The 16,394-nt window shown below is 40.7% G+C and overlaps 1 protein-coding gene across 3 annotated transcripts in view; it reads left to right on the forward strand.

The window, feature by feature from the left end:
- Positions 1 to 16,394, forward strand: part of fam219aa (family with sequence similarity 219 member Aa) — a 417,719-nt gene that overhangs the window by 383,685 nt on the left and 17,640 nt on the right. For all 3 annotated transcript variants that reach the window (XM_048599444.1, XM_048599426.1, XM_048599436.1), the window contains one exon: positions 12,851 to 12,953. In XM_048599444.1, coding sequence (XP_048455401.1) covers positions 12,851 to 12,953 — 103 coding nt within the window. The remainder of the gene's footprint in view (positions 1 to 12,850; positions 12,954 to 16,394) is intronic.

Below are 16,394 nucleotides of genomic sequence, written 5' to 3' on the forward strand. Positions count from 1 at the left end.
ATGTGCTGTAACCTTATTAACCAGTCTACCTTGCGGAACCTTGTCGAATGCCTTGCTGAAGTCCATGTAAACAATGTCTACCACTGTGCCTTCATCTATCTATCTTTGAGTTTTTTTGAAGAGGTGACAATCAAGTTAGTGAGAAACTATTTTCCACGCACAAAGCCATGCTGACTATCCCTAATCAATCCTTGCCTTTTCAAATGCATGTAAATTCTGTCTGTCAGAATCCCATCCAACGGCTTACTCACCCCTTACGTCTCGCTCACTAGTCTATAGTTCCCTGACTTTTCCTTGCAGCCTTTCTTAAATAATGGCACAACATCAGTCACCCTCCAGTCTTCCGGCACCTCACCCATGCAGTCGGTAATACAAATTTCCCTGCAGCCTCTTCCTTAGCTTCCCACAGTGTTCTGGGATACACCTGATCATGTCTCGAAGATGTATCTACCTTTGTGTTTTAAGACTGCAGCACCTCCCCATCTGTAATATCGATTCTTTTCAAGACATCACTGTATATTTTCCCCAATTTCCCTAGCTTCCATTTCTTTCTCCACAGTAAATACTGACATGAAAGATTTATTTAGGATCTCACCGGTTTCCTGTGATTCCACACATAGACAGCCTTGTTGATCTTTTGAGGGGCCCTATTTTCTCTCTAGTTACTCTTTTGCTTTCAATATGCTTATAGAATCTCTTTGACAAATAAGGTTAAGGAGAATCCTAAACTATTTCATAACTCCTTTTTGCTGTCCTGATCTCCCCCTTAAGTATACTCCTGCTCCCCCATATTCCTCCAGGGATTTACTTGATCCCAGCTATCTATACCTGACATGTCTCCTCCTTTTTCTTGACCAGCCATCTGTTTACCTGCAAACAGCCTCCCTCCAATCAACTTTTGAAAGTTCCTGCCTAATGCTATCGAAACTGGCCTTGCTCCAAATTAGAAGTTTTTAGACCAAGCCTATCCTTTGCCATAACTATTTTTAAAGCTAATAGAATTATGATCCCTGGTCCCAAAGTCCTGCCTCACGAACACCTGGGGAAAAATTTAAGAAAGACCTGAGGGGCAACTTCTTCACGCGGAGAGTGGTGCGTATGTAGAATGGGCTGCTGGAGAAAGTGGTTGAGGCGGATGCAATAGCAACATTTAAAAAAACATTTGGGTAGGCACATGGATGAGAAGGGTTTAAGAGGGATATGGACCAAATGCAGGCAATTGGAACTACCTGAATGGGCACCATGGACCAGTTTGGGCCAAAGGGCTTGTTTCCATGCTGTATTACTCTATGACTTGCCCAGCCTTATTCCGAAGAGAAAGTTGAGTATTGCTTTGTAGGTACATCCACATATTGAATAAGAAACTTTTTTTGAACACTTAACAAATTCCTTCCCGTCCAAGGCCTTAACACTATGGTAGTCCCAGTCTATGCTTGGAAAGTTAAAATCCCGTTATCATTACAGCCTTAATTTTCTTACAAATATCTGAGATCACCCTACACATTTACTCATTTTCCCACTGACTATTGGGAGGCCTATAGTACAATCCCACCAAGGTGATCATCCCCTTATTTCTCAGTTCTACCCGTATAGCTTCATTGGATGATCCCCATGAATATCCTCTTCAAGTACGGGCATAATGTTGTCCCTAATCAAAAATGCCAATTCCTCTCCTCTCTTGTCTCCCTTTCTATCCTTTTCATAACATCCATACCAGGCTTGTCCCTCTCCTCAGCGTTCTTTCTGTAACAGCTATGCTATTTTTGCATCTTTATCTGTTTTTCTGTTAACAAGATGTGGCATATTAGAAAGCTGTCTGGTTAATAAAATGGGTAAATCCAACTGCAAATACATTAATACCTCTCAGGTTTTAGTCCTTGCGTTTATTTTTGCTCAGAAGTCCACAGAACAGCCTTGAAGAACAGTTCGCTGGTCCATTGAATCTGACAACACTAAACTTGTATGAACAGGAGCTGGAGTAGACCATTCAGCCGCCTTAGTCAACTCCTTCATTTTAGTATGATCGTGGCTGATCTGATTGTAACTTCAAATTCACATTGCTGCGTATCCCTGATAATCTTTCACCTCTTGCTCACCATCAATTTCACACATCTGCCTTAAAAATATGCAAATACGCTGCTTCCAACACCTTTGAAGACGCAGCAAGAAGGAAAACTTAGCCATGCGGTTTGTTGCCTTTTTGTTAAAACACAATTAATTATTGTCCTTTTTAACATTAATCAATTTCTCAGAATTTTAATACTTTAAGTTTGCTTTTATTATTTTAATGTGTCATGGGCAAGCTTAAAAAAATGATCAGTTCATTCACAGGCTTTCTGGAGGTCCTGTGCATCGCTAGTTCCTTTTTCTTTCTTTCTTTTCTCCTTTCTGCAGTTTTTCTCCCACTGCCACCCCTTCCCTCTCCCCACCTTCTTAAACTTACCTGGAGGGAATGGAGATGAGTCGGAGACCATGCCAGTGTGGGAGGTGAGTTGTGGACCAGAGCCTGGATTGGGAGACAGTCCAAACCCGGGGCCTTCTGGGCGATGAGTCACAGGCCGGAACCCGGAGCAAGAGGCAATCCAAGCCCGGGCCTGCCAGGGAGTCAAGCCTCGGAGGCGACTTGTGGACCAGAGCCTGGAGCGGGATGCAGTCCAAGCCCAGGCCAGCCTGGGAGACAAATCCTGGAAGTGAGTCACAGGATGGAGCCCAATTCATGGAGGTAGCAAGGCCTCATGTTCTGAAGCCCAGCAGGCACGAACTCCGTAAAAAACACTATGATTTGAGTGCCTTTTTGAAGATACTTTTTATTATTATTCTGGACATGGAGTAATTCGAGTACTTTTGAAACTTAGTATTCCTATGCTAGACTATTATTTTAACTCTTTCAATTCTGTAACAAACACTTGAAGTATCTGTACTAGGTACCCAAAGCGACGACATTACAGACTTTTCACTGCATTCATTCGTGTGCTCGTGACAACAAAGGCTATTCTATTCTATTAAGAACACAGGCTGGAACTGACTCTGAATTTGACCTGCGTTTTTAGCTAATGCAGCTCAGTAATTACTGCCTCATTTTCCCAATGTTTGGAACTCATGGCAGGTTTTGTTTGTTGTTGACTATTGACTTTATTCATTTTAACAAAATTGTCAATTGAAATAAAACAAGTCAACACTGTCAGTGTCTCTGGTTCACCTCTACTAAAATTGTCTTATAAGTAAAAACCGAAAGAACTGCAGATGCTGTAAATTAGGAACAAAAACAGAAGTTGCTGGAAAAGCTCAACAGGTCTGGCAGCACCTGTGAAGAAAATAACTGAGGAACGGTCACCGGACACAAAACGTAAACTCTGATTTCTTTTCTTCATGAATGCTGCCAGACCTGCTGATCTTTCCCAGCAACTTCTGTTTTTGTTCTCATCTTGTAAGTGTTAAGACACATATTTTTAAACCACAATAAAAATTGCGAGTTTCTTTTATATACCTGAGATATGTAAAATTAACTCTTCAAAGTAAATATTACAATAGATTGTTTAAAATCGCTTTCTTTTGTTATTAATCAAATTGCCAAAAACCCACCATTGCCATTATTTTTGAATCTTAATACATGTGGTGATGCAAGAAATTTTAATCCACAAAGTCCACAATCAACATTGATTTTTAAATACAGGAAACAGGATCTTTAACTTCTTGTGCTTTTGCAGTAAAAGGGATTATACAGTGGCCAAGGAAATTATGAAGTGACACAAGAAATGATGTAAGCTATGACATTACAATGAGCAACTAGGAGAAATGTTGAATGTCTAAATTTCAATAAGGAATGAGACACGTGGAAAGTCGAGAGGCTTTGCCAGACTCCAGAATGTTCTTGGCTAATATCAGTGCCTAACCATCTAACTAGTTGAAGAACTGTGAATAGACCTTCCACTGAATTGTTTTTCCTCTCAGCATTATTTGATTGCAAAAAATTGCAGGAATGTTTATTATTTTGTAATATTTCAAATAACCTTTTTTGAACAAGTTAACTATATATCATTACATGCGTAAAAAGCTATACTAAGAACAACAAAATAATGGATATAATATAGAAGTAATATTTCCCATGCAGTGTGTAAGCATAATCCTGCAATTGTAGTGACCCCAAGTAAATGGGAGAAGTCTGAAGTAGGAGAAGGTGACAGTATTTAAACATTGACATGGCAACACCCCATATAATCTTAAATGGCTCTATTAAAGCAAGAGTATTTTCAGTGTAATAAAGATAGTACTTAATGGAATCAATAAATGATTCATAGCTGGGAGATTGCAGCAATTTCTTTTGCTTATTGATTTTATAAAATCATTAAATTGTATGCTGGTTTTCAAAGTCTTCAGAGATGATTGTTATGAGTTTCAAGGAAATTGCCATTGCTGTCACATGATGGTTGTGATGAATTGCCTAAAAATGGTTCAGTCATAAATTCATGCTTTTGAATTTTTGGAACTTTCGGCCTTTTTTTGAAGAAGAATAATTATTGTGGTGCTGACTGTTGCAGAATGCTCAGTACTAGACAAATCTAATATCCAATTTTTGTAATAGAACAGAGAATAATTTTGCATGGAATATGTTGCTTTCTGCTCCTTTGTCATTAGATTGTCATCTGTGGAAAGCATTTGGCCAGGCTCAATTAGTGGACTTGTAAGTGTCAATACTTATTGGGGGTGTGGACCCTTAGACAAGTTGAGTCGTTGGGCAAACACATGACACGTGAGTGTAACGTGGATAACTGTAATTGTCCACTTTGGTAGGGATAAGCAATGGCTGAGCATTAGTTAAATGGTGGAAAAATTGGGAAAGGTTAACGTACAAAGGTATCTAAGTGCCTTTTGTACACTGGACAGTGCAGCAAACGTGCAGGTACAGCAAGCTGGTGGAGAGGCAAATGCAATGTTACCCTTCATTGCAAATGGTATGAGTAAATGAGCAAAGACACCTTACTGCAATAGTACAATAAAAATAGAAATTGAAGGACAATCTTAGCAAGTCTGGCAGCACCTGCAGAGAGAAGACAAAGTTAACATTTTCAGTCCAGTGACCGTTCTTCAGAATTGATAGGAATTCAGGGGATTTACAGACCAGGGAGCCTCAGATCAGTGGTAAGGAAACTATTAGAGAAAATTTGCAAGGAGAGAATTAATCTCCACTTGCAAAGAAAAGATTTGATCAGGTATAGTCAGCGTGGCTTTTTGGAGAACATAAGAAATAGGAGCAGGAATTAGGCCATCTGGCCCCTCAATCAAGTCTACACCACCATTCAATAAGATCATGGCTGATCTTTCCATGGTCTCAGCTGTACTTACTTGCCTGCTCATCATAACCTTTAATTCCCTTACTGTTCAAAAATCTATCTTTGTCTTAAAAACATTCAATGAGGTAGCCTCAGCTGCTTCACTGGGCAGGGAATTCCTCAGATTCACAACCCTTTGGGTGAAGAAGTTCTTCCTCAACTCAGTCCTAAATCAGCTCACCCTTGTTTTGAGTCTATGCCCCCTGGTTCTAGTTTCAGCTGCCAGTGGAAACATCCTCCCTGCTTCTATCTTATCTATTCCCTTCATAATTTTATATGTTTCAAATAAGATCCCCTCAGTCTTCTAAATTCCAATGAATATCGTCCCAGTCTACTCAATCTCTCTTCTTAACTCCGAAATCAACCTAGTGAACCTCCTCTGTACCCCCTCAAGTGTCAGGACATCCTTTCTCAAGTAAGGAGACCAGAACAGTATGCAGTACTCCGGGTGTGGCCTCACCAGCACCCTAGACAGCTGCAGCATAACCTCCTTTTTTCAAATTCCATCCCGCTAGCGATGAAGTACAGCATTCCATTTGCCTTTTTGATTACCTGCTGCATCTGCAAACTATTTTTTTGCTATTCATGCACAAGGACACCCCGATCCTGCTGCACAGAAGATGCTGCAATTTTCCACCATATAAATAATAGTCCATTTTGCTGTTTATTCCTAGCAAAATACTAAATCATATTTATCAACGTTGTACTCCATCTGCCAGACCTTTGCCCACTCACTTAACCTATTTGTATCCCTAAGCAGACTTTGATTATCCTCTGCATACTTTACTCTACCACTCAACATAGTTTCATTTACGAACTTTGACCCACTACACTTGGTCCCCTTCTCCAAATCATCTCTGTAAATTTGCAAACAATTGCGATCCCAACACTGATCCCTGAGGCACATCGCTAGCCAGAAAAGCATCCATTTATCCCCACTCTTTGCTTTCTGTTAGTTAACCAATCCTCTGTCCATGCTAATATGTTAGCCATAATGTCATGCAGCTTTATGTTTTGCAGCAGCCTTTTATGTGGTACCTTTTCAAATATCTTCTGGAAATCTTCAGGGAGGCGATGGCCTAGTGATATTATCACTGGACTGTTAATCCAGAGACTCAGATAATGTTCTGGAGACCTGGGTTCAAATCCTGCTATGGCAGATGGTGGAATTTGAATTCAATAAATATCTGGAATTAACAAACTAATGATGCCCATGAATCCATTGCCGATTGTCGGAAAAACCCTGGTTCACTGATGCCCTTTAGGGAAGGAAACTGTCTTCCTTACCTGGTCTGGCCTACATGTGACTCCAGACCCATAGCAATGTGGTTGACTCTGAACTGCCTTCTGGGCAATTAGGGATGGGCAATAAATGCTGCCTAGCCAGCGACGCCCTCATCCCATGAATGAATAAAGAATAAAGAATCCAGAAACACCACATCCACCTGTTCTCCGTTGTCTACTGCACTCATAATGTCCTTGAAGAATTCCAGTAAAAATTAGCTAAACATGACCTGCCTTTCATGAATCCATGCCGCATCTACCCGATGGGACAGTTTCTATCTAGATGTCTCGCTGCTTCTTCCTTGATTGGATTCAAGCATTTTCCCCATTATAGAAGTTATAGTTACCCGCGTTTTGTCTACCTCCTGTTTTAAACAGTGGCATCACATCTGCAATTTTCCAATCTGCTGGAACTGCCCCAGAGTCCAGGAATTTTAGTAAATTACCACGAACGTGTCAGGGCCAGGAAAATTTTTAACCTTTAGCCCCATTAGCTTGCCCAACACTACCTCTTTAGTGATAATGATTGTTTATAGGTGCTCACCTGCCATGGACTCTTTGTCATCAATTATTGGCATGTTATTTGTGTCTTCCACTGTGAAGACCGACACACAATACCTGTTCAACACCTCGGCCATTTCCTCATTTCCCATTATTAAATCCCCTTTCTCGTCCTCTAAAGGACCAATGTTTACCTTAGCCACTCTCTCTCTTTTGTCTTGTATATTTGCAGAAACTTCTGCCAACTGTTTTTATATTCTGAGCTACTTTACTCTTATTATCTATCTTACCTTCTTTTTTATGGCTTTCTGTTCACCTTTTTAAAGATTTTCCAAGCCTCTAGTTGCCCTCTAATCTTTGCCACTTTCATTTGGAGGTCATGCCTAACAAATTTGTTTGAATTTTTCAAAGAAGTGTTCAGGTGTGTGGATGAGGATATTGCAGATGGTAGTGAAACCTTTGACATGGTCCCTCTTGGAGACTCCTAAAGAAGGTAGAAGCACATGGGATCTCTGGTAACTTTGCATGACGGATCCAAAATCGGCTTAGTGATAGGAGGTTTGTGCGAGAAGCTTATTTGTTTGACTGGAGGCCAGTGACCAGTGGCATACCATCGGATCAGTGCTAGATCATGAATACAAGTAATATAGTTAGGAATGCGGTAGGGGGAATGATAAAGTTTGCAGATGTCATGAAGATTGACTGACTGAGTTGTTAATAATGAGGAAGAAGGTTATACAAGGATATAAATGGTCAAATGGACAGATCAGTGGTAGATTGATTTTAACCTTTAAAGTGTGAGGTGATACACTTTGGAAGGAGTAACAGGACAAGTTATAGTAAATGAATGGCAGGCCAAAGGAACAGAGATCTTCTGGTGCTTGTCCACCTGAAGGCAGCAGGACAGGTTAGTGAGGTAGTCAAGAAGACATACAGGACACTTGCCTTTATTATCGTGGCATTAATTGTAGGAGCAAGGAGGTTATATTGGAACTGTACAAATCTTTGATTACGCCACAACTTTAGTACTACATGAAGTCTGGTCACCACAGCTTTAGGAAGGATGTGATTGCCCTGGAAGAGGTGCAAAGGAAATGCAGCAGGATGTTGCCTGGGTTGGAAAATTTTCAGCTCTAAAGAGAGGCTGGATAGGCCGGGTTTATTTTATTTAGAACCGAGAAGGCTGAGGGGGGACTTGAATGAAACGTGTAAGATTGAGAAGCATAGAGAGAGTGAGTAAGTGGGTAGCCATTCTCTTAGTGAAAGGGTCAATAATAAAGGGGCCTAACTATAAAGTGAAGGTTAGGAGATTTAGGAATTTGACGAAGAGGTTTTCACCCAGAGGGTGATGGAAGTCTGAAATGCATTGCCTGGGGGAACAGTAGAGTCTGGAATCCTCAACTTTTAAGAAGCACTTGTAATGATATAATAATCCAAGCTGATGAATGAGGTGAGATCAGTTTAGGCAGGTCGGTGCCGAAACTGCAAAGGCAAAGTCACTGCATCTATTTAAGAAAGGAACTAATTTCTAGAAGATGTGAAGGGGTTTTGGGGAGACAGTAGGAGTACGGTGTTGAGATAGTGGATCAGCATGATCATCGCAATAATATTGATAGGTAGAGTGGGCCCGATGGGCTGAGTAATCTCTCTTCTGTGTTTCTATTTGGTGATTAAGGAGCAATTTGACATAACCTCAATGCATAATTAAATAAATATTATACCTCCATAATTCAACAACCTCTTCAGTCATACTTTTCCAAAGAACTGCGTTATTTCTATTTTCACAGTGCAGCAAGGAAGATTTCCATGTATGTAAAGAGTTTGAAACACAACATGCAACAGCAGCAAGTAAAACGTCTCCGTGCTTCATATCTGAAAGTGCTTTTTAAGCAGCATGCAGCAAGCAAGAGTTTCCAGGATTGAACACCCGTCATGGTCCCTAACTCTTAACCACTTGAAGTGACACCGTGTCAAAGCGTAAACATGTGTGATTATGAATACAGTGGAAGAATGACAGAATCTCACCATGCAGAAGAGGCCTTTTGGCTAATCAACTTGTACCACTACAAATAGTTTGACTAGTCACATTTTCCCACATTAGGCCCAATGCCTTGCATGTTATGATACTTCAGGTGCATGTCCAAGTACTCGTTAAAGTTTGTGAGGTTTCCCACTGTAACTACACTCCCAGGCAATGTATTCCAAACCCTTACCACCCTTTGGGTGAAAAGCTTTTGCCTCAAATCCCCTCTAAATTATGCTGCCTTGTTATTGACCCTTTTAATTGCTTTCTATTCACCCTGTCCATGTCCTTCATAATCTATGCACTTTTATCCCCTCAACCTTCTCGAGCCAAGGAGAACAACCCAGGCTTATCCGTCCTCCCATCTTAGCTAAACTGTTCCATCTCAAACAACGTCCCAGTGATTCTCCTCTGCTCACCCCTCTTCCAGTACAGCCACATCCTTCCTATAGTGTGGTGACCATACTGCCTGCAGTACTCCAGCTATGGTCTAACCAATGCTCAGTATGCCTCCAACATAATCAACCTTCTCTTACAATCTGTGCCATGACTGATAAAGGCAAGTGTCACATATGCTGCCTTAAGGCATAAGAAATTGCTTTATTAACTCGTCCTGCCATTTTCAGGGATCTTGTGGCAACTCAAGATCATACTGTACCTCTGAGCTTCCTCGTGTCTTGCCATTTGTTGAGTGAATCCCTTGTCTTGTTTTTGTTCCAATGTGCATCACCTCACATTTATCAGGGTTAAATTCCATCTGCCACTGATCTGCCCATCTGACCAATCATTTAAATCCTCCTATAACCTGATACCACCGTCCTCACTGTCAACTACCTGGCCAATCTTTGTGGATGACACAAACTTACTTGTCATCTCTCCTTTCCAACACCTCCCCACCCCCCACCCCCCAGCATTACCATCTACATATTTTATGATTATCATGAACAACAAGGGACCCTGTACTGATTCTTGTGGCTCAAGACACACAAACAGCCTTCTAGCACCACACTTTACCTGCTGTCACTAAGCCAATTTTGCATCTAACTTGCCAAGTTACCCTGGATCCCATGAGTCTTTACCTTTCTTTATCAGTTAGCTATGTAGCACCTTGTCAAAAAGCTTTGCTGAAATCCATATAAACTACATCATCTCCAATATATTTATCTACATGTCTGACCACCACTACAAAAAAATTCAATCAAATTTGTTTGGTATGACCCTTCTGACAAAACCATACTGACTATCCCTGATCAAATCTTGGCTTTCCCCAAGTGGAGATTTAATTTTCTCCTTGAACATGCGTTCATTTAAGATTTTGGATTTTGACAAAGATGCACCAATTGTAAAACAACTGACCGTTCAAGGGATTGGTCAAATAGTACAATGGTGTAATGTAAAAATGAATAGGCCAGTGATTGGTGAAGATGATGAGACCCGAAGTTGAAGAGAAAACTTCTATTGATAAATGTGTGCAGATGGTAAGCATGTCCATGTATACGATGCAAGAGAAATTCTAGAACGAAATACATTGGATAAACCAAGTTCAAGATTTGTTCAACATAGACAAGCAGGGTGGTAACCAGCCCTCTCCAAGTACAATAACCCCACAGTTGAATAGCCCATTGAGTCACCATCAGAGGTTTGCCTTTGTATGAGTTAGCAGTGTCAGGATAGTAGAAAAAGAGCAGAAGTTGCAAATGGAATGATTGAGTTAAGAATCAAACACATTGCTATGGTTCTGGAGTCACGTGTAGGCCAGACCAAGTAAGGATAGTGGATCTCCTCCTCTAAAGGATGTTAATGAACCATGTGAGGTTTTGCAAAAAATTGAGTGGTTATATGGTTGCTGTTAGGCTAGCTTTTTATTCCAGATTTTTATTGATTGCAAATTTCACCATCTGCTCTGATGGGGCTCAAATCCATGTCTCCAGAACATTTGCGTTATGTTCTGGATTACTAACCCAGTGACATTACCATAAGACCATAAGAATAGGCCATTCATTCATCAAGCCTCCTCTGCAATTCAATTATGGTTGACCTGTTTCTCAACCCATTCTCCTGCCTTCTTCCTGTAACTCTTGATCTCCTTGCTAATCAAGAACACGCAATGATGTGGCCTCCATATCACTCTGCGGTAGTGAGTTCCACAGAGTTGCCACCCTCTGGCTGAAGAAATTCCTCCTCCTCCTCCATTCTAAAGGGTCATCCCTTAACCTTGAGGCTGTGTCCCCAGGTTGTAGTCTCTCGTACTTGTGACAACATCTCCACATCCATTCTATTCAAATATAGTTTGAGCAGAGCCTTACACAGCCTCAGCAGTACATCTCTGTTCTTGTTTTCTTGCCCTCTTGAAATGAATGTCAACATTATATTTGCCTGACCACTACATCACCACCACCTCTAATGTATGCTGATATTTTGTTCCTCACCATTGAAGCCTCAGGTACTTCACGAGTAACTGTTGTATCCCAGTTTTACTTTGATCAACACCACAGTTTTCATAGTCAAAATGACCTAAAGTACTTTACAACACATGGATATATTGTGAAGTATAGCTACACTCATGGTAAAAGTCAGTCAATTTGATTATTTCATTATCCCCTAACCAAATAAATGATGACAAAATGTAAAATTGCATGCGTGGGAAAAGAAGGGTAAAGCGGCATTTACAATATGTACGTACTTCCAGTTCCTTTCTCTCACTTTTTTTTTGTTATAGTTAGCATTGCACAGAAATATTAGGTCCCAAATGTTCCCACCCTCCATCACACCATACTTTGGATTATGGTGTGACAACTACAGTCTTTGTTGTTTTTCAACTTTTAAGCTGAGAAATAAACACAAAAATTACTTAGCCTTTCCTTTTACATTTTCATGGCTTTCTGGTTGCCTTTTATTTAAATCCTTTTCACTGTCTCTCTTACAATTTAGTACCCAAATGTATGAATGATTAAATTTCAAGGAATTAAGGGGATAGAACAGTCCCTGGAAGTCAGTGAAAGAAGTTCTTAGATGTTAGTTGATGCCAACCTACACCTAAGATTTCTTGACTTTGATAAGCAGACTGTCCATGTGTGAAGATGTTGCATCATTTTTCTTTCTTGCATATAACGTGGGCATTGTTGGTAAGGCTAGCATTGAATTTTTTTTTCTAGTTGCACTTGAACTGATTGAGAATGGTAGGCTGCAATCTGCATTTTTGTATTATGTTGCCTTCCACATTTTGGCACACTAGTAAACTTTACTAGTTTAAAGTTTAATAATCTGCTGAAGCACTGCCATGTTAATAATAACTTACTTTAAAAAGTGTTTTAAAAAGCACATCCATGTGCTGAGCCTGGCTGTTCAGGTACGGTACTGTCTTAGGTAGTTTGCTTCCAGGAGTTTAATTTTATTTCTTAAAAAATGTTTTACTCCCATTTTTGAAAAAGGAATTTAAAGGTAGCTGAACTTTTTATTTCAGTTTTAATACAAGATTGCACATTATGAAATTTATCCATAAATTTTGAAAAATAGAAAATACCTGATCCATTTTTTTCTCCCCGAGTTCAGTTCTTCTCGATAATGAAATTTCTGTGTAACTAAATAAATATAAACAAAAAAGCTGTTTTAAGCTTTTTAAATATCTTGCAGCCAATATTTATGTCACTGGCAAAACGTTAATTCTGAGTGCCTTTTAGGGAATATAAATGTTTAATTTGTCTATTTGCAGAGAAGCAGCGAGAGCTAGCCAGGAAGGGGTCTCTGAAGAATGGCACTGTTGGAAGCCCTGTCAATCAACAGCCGAAAAAGAACAACGTGATGGCAAGAACAAGGTACAGGTGTTACATTAACTTAATTTTAAATACAATAACCAGTAGTTTCTGGAATGGTCCAGCAAGAAAAGGAAGACGATGATTCCCATCATTTCCAAGTAAACCTGCAAAACAAATCTTTAACTGGGAAGATGATATGAGCAACAAGAAATTGACCAATCTTTTGCTTGGATTGACCGTTATGCCTCAGTATATCCTTGGGGGAAAAACAGGTCCCATAGGAGACCCTATGCTAGTATTGTATGGTTCTGTGGGACACTGATGTGCAGCATTGGATTGTGTGAATTAACTGAAGCATAACCTCCCTACTTTTGAATTCAGTTTCCCTTATGATAAATGATGATAACATCAATTAGCATTTAAAATTACTTGCTGTACCTCCATACTAACCTTTTGTGATACATGTCCAAAGCATCTCACGATTTAGATAATATACTTCTTCCTGCCAAAGTGGACAATTTTCCATTTTCCATTTTCCATTTTCCCATGTCTTTGCCAAATCAATTAAACCACCTATATCTCTTTCCAGCCTTTTCTGTTCTCTTCAAAACTTGCTGTTCTGCTTATTTTTGTCATCAGCAAATTTTACAACCATACATTCGGTCCCTTCATCAAAGTGATTTATATAAATTATAAGCAGTTGTGACCTCAATATTGTGACACATCACTCGCCTGCTAACCTGCAAAAGACAAATTTGTGCTACTGTGATAGTAGAAACTGCAGATGCTGGAGAATCTGAGACAACAAGGTGTACAGCTGGATGAACACAGCAGGCCAAGCAGCTTCAGAGGAGCAGGAAAGCTGACGTTTTGGGTCTAGACCCTTCTTTCAGAAAAAAAGAAGTGTTTAAAAAATAAAATGGTTGGGCGGCAAGGCTACTGGGTGTTGAGTCCCAAAGTGTTGGGACTTCATCCTCATGATGATAAAAGCAGATAGACACTCCCCAAGCTCCATCTATGGCACCTCATGTCCCCATGCCAGGGTTTGTCCTCTATTCACACTCTGAATCCCTTATGCTCCCAAGCCAGTCTGCAGCACTTCAATGCCCATTCACCCACTGTACACTTTATGGGAGCAATAAGTCTAATGGTGACAACCTTTAAAAGAATCCTGAACTAGGACTCACAAGTCCCTTTGTTCTTCAGATTTCTGAAGCTCTTTCCCCATTCAGAAAATAGTTTGTGCCCATATCCTTCCTACCAAAGTCCATTCTCATATTTGCCCACATTGTATTCCATCTGCCACTTCTTTGCTCAGTCTCCTAGCTTAAGTTCTTATGCATCCTCCCCACTTCCTCAATACTACCTGTCCCTCCAGCAATTTTTATATCATCTGCAAACTTAGTAACTAAGAACTGTGATGAGAATGCAGAGATCCTTCAGCATGATTTCAACAGGTTTGCTGAATGAGCGAATCAATGGCATTTGTAGTATAATTTGGATAAATGAGGTTATTCACTTCGGAAGCAAAAACAAGAAGGCAGATTACTACTTGAATGGCTGTAAATTGGGGGAGGGGAGTGTGCAGCTGGACCTGAGCGTCCTTTTGCACCAGTCACTGAAGGTAAGCATACAGATGCAGCAGGCGGTAAAGAAGGCAAATGAAATGTTGGCCTTCATTGTGAGAGGTTTTGAGTACAGGAGCAGGGAGGCTCTGGTCAGGCCACATTTGGAGTATTGAGTGCAGTTTTGGGCCCCATGTCTCAGGAAGGATGTACTGGCCCTGGAGTGGGTTCAGAGGAGGTTCACGAGAATGGCGCCAGGAATGGTAAGCTTAACATATGAGGAACGTTTGAGGACTCTGGAACTATACTCATTGGAGTTCAGGAGGATGAGGAGGGATCTAATTGAAACTTGCAGAATACTGAATGGCCTGGACAGATTGGATGTTGGGAAGATGCTTCCATTGGTAGGAGAAACTAGGACCCGAGGGCACGGCCTTGGAGTAAAGGAACGACGTTTTAGAACAGAGATAAAGAGAAACCTCTTCAGCCAGAGGGCGGTGAAACTATGGAATTCACTGCCACAGAAGGCTGTGGAGGCCAGGTCATCCAGTACATTCAAGATTTTGATAGATAGGTTCTTGATTATCAAGGGATCAAGGATTACGGGGAGAAAGCAGGAGAATGGGGTTGAGGAACTTATCAGCCATGATTGAGTAGCCGAGCAGACTCGATGGGCCGAATGGCCTAATTTCTGCTCCTATGCCTTATGGTCTTTTGGATGTGTTGTTACAGTTATACAGGGCCTTGGTGAGACCACACCTGGAATACTGTGTGCAGTTTTGGTCTCCTTTTCTGAGGAAGGATGCTCTTGCTCTCGAGGGAAAGGTTCCCCAGTTTGATTCTGGGGATGGCAGGTCTGACATATGAGGAAAGATTGACTAGGTTAGGATTGTTTTTGCTGGAGTTCAGATGAATGATGGGGGAATCTCATAGGGACTTAGAAAATTGTAACAGGACTAGACAGGTTAGATGCAGGGAGGATGCTCCTGATGTGGGATGCTCCAGAACCAGGAGTCGCAGTCTGAGGATTCAGGGTAGACCATTTAGGACGGAGATGAGGGGATGTTTCTTCACCAAATGAGTGGTGAGCCTGTGGAATTCATTACCACAGGAAGTAGTTGATGCGAAAATATTGAATATATTCAAGAGGTGGCCACACATAGCACTTCGGGCAAATGGGATCAAAGGTTATGGGGAGAAAGCAGGATTAGGCTGTTGAGTTAGACGAACAGCCATGATCATGATGAATGCCAGAGCAGGCTCAAAAGGCCGAATGGCCGCCTCCTGCTCCTATCTTCCTATGTTTCTACTCCCTGACCTATTTGAAACTATAACACCAAAAATATGCTTTTAAATCATGCACGAGTCTAGCCCCAAGTGCTTTCAGTTTATCTCTTTTAATATGTAATGGCTTTACAAAAATTCGAGAAGGATTGCAAAGCCATTACTGATTAAAAAAGCTGATGTACACATGTGTAATGTACAATATATGGGCAAGGTCCTGGTAGTAATACTGGACTAATAATCCAGCAACCCATGCGAATGATCCACCAGTCTGTGTTCAAATCTCGCTGCAGCAGCTGGTTGGCTTTAAATTCAGTTTGTAAGTCTGAAATGTAAAATATTGGTGTTCATGACAACTTTATCAATTGGTGCAAAAACCTATCTGATTCATTAGTATTCTTTTAAGGAAGGTAATCTGCTGTTTTTACCCAGTCTAGCCTACATGTGACTCCAAAGCAGTGTGGCATATTATTACAGAGATAGTAGGAACTGCCGATGCTGGAGAATCTGAGATACCACGGTGTAGAGCTGGATGAACACAGCAGGCCAAGCAGCATCAGAGCAGCAGGAAAGCTGATGTTTTGGGTGTAGACCCTTCAGAAAATTTAGTGAACCAGATGGGTTTTTCTGACAATTGACACTGGATTCATGG

The sequence above is a fragment of the Rhincodon typus genome, chromosome 1 (genome assembly GCF_021869965.1).
Source record: "Rhincodon typus isolate 14 chromosome 1, sRhiTyp1.1, whole genome shotgun sequence".
Taxonomy (NCBI): domain Eukaryota; kingdom Metazoa; phylum Chordata; class Chondrichthyes; order Orectolobiformes; family Rhincodontidae; genus Rhincodon; species Rhincodon typus.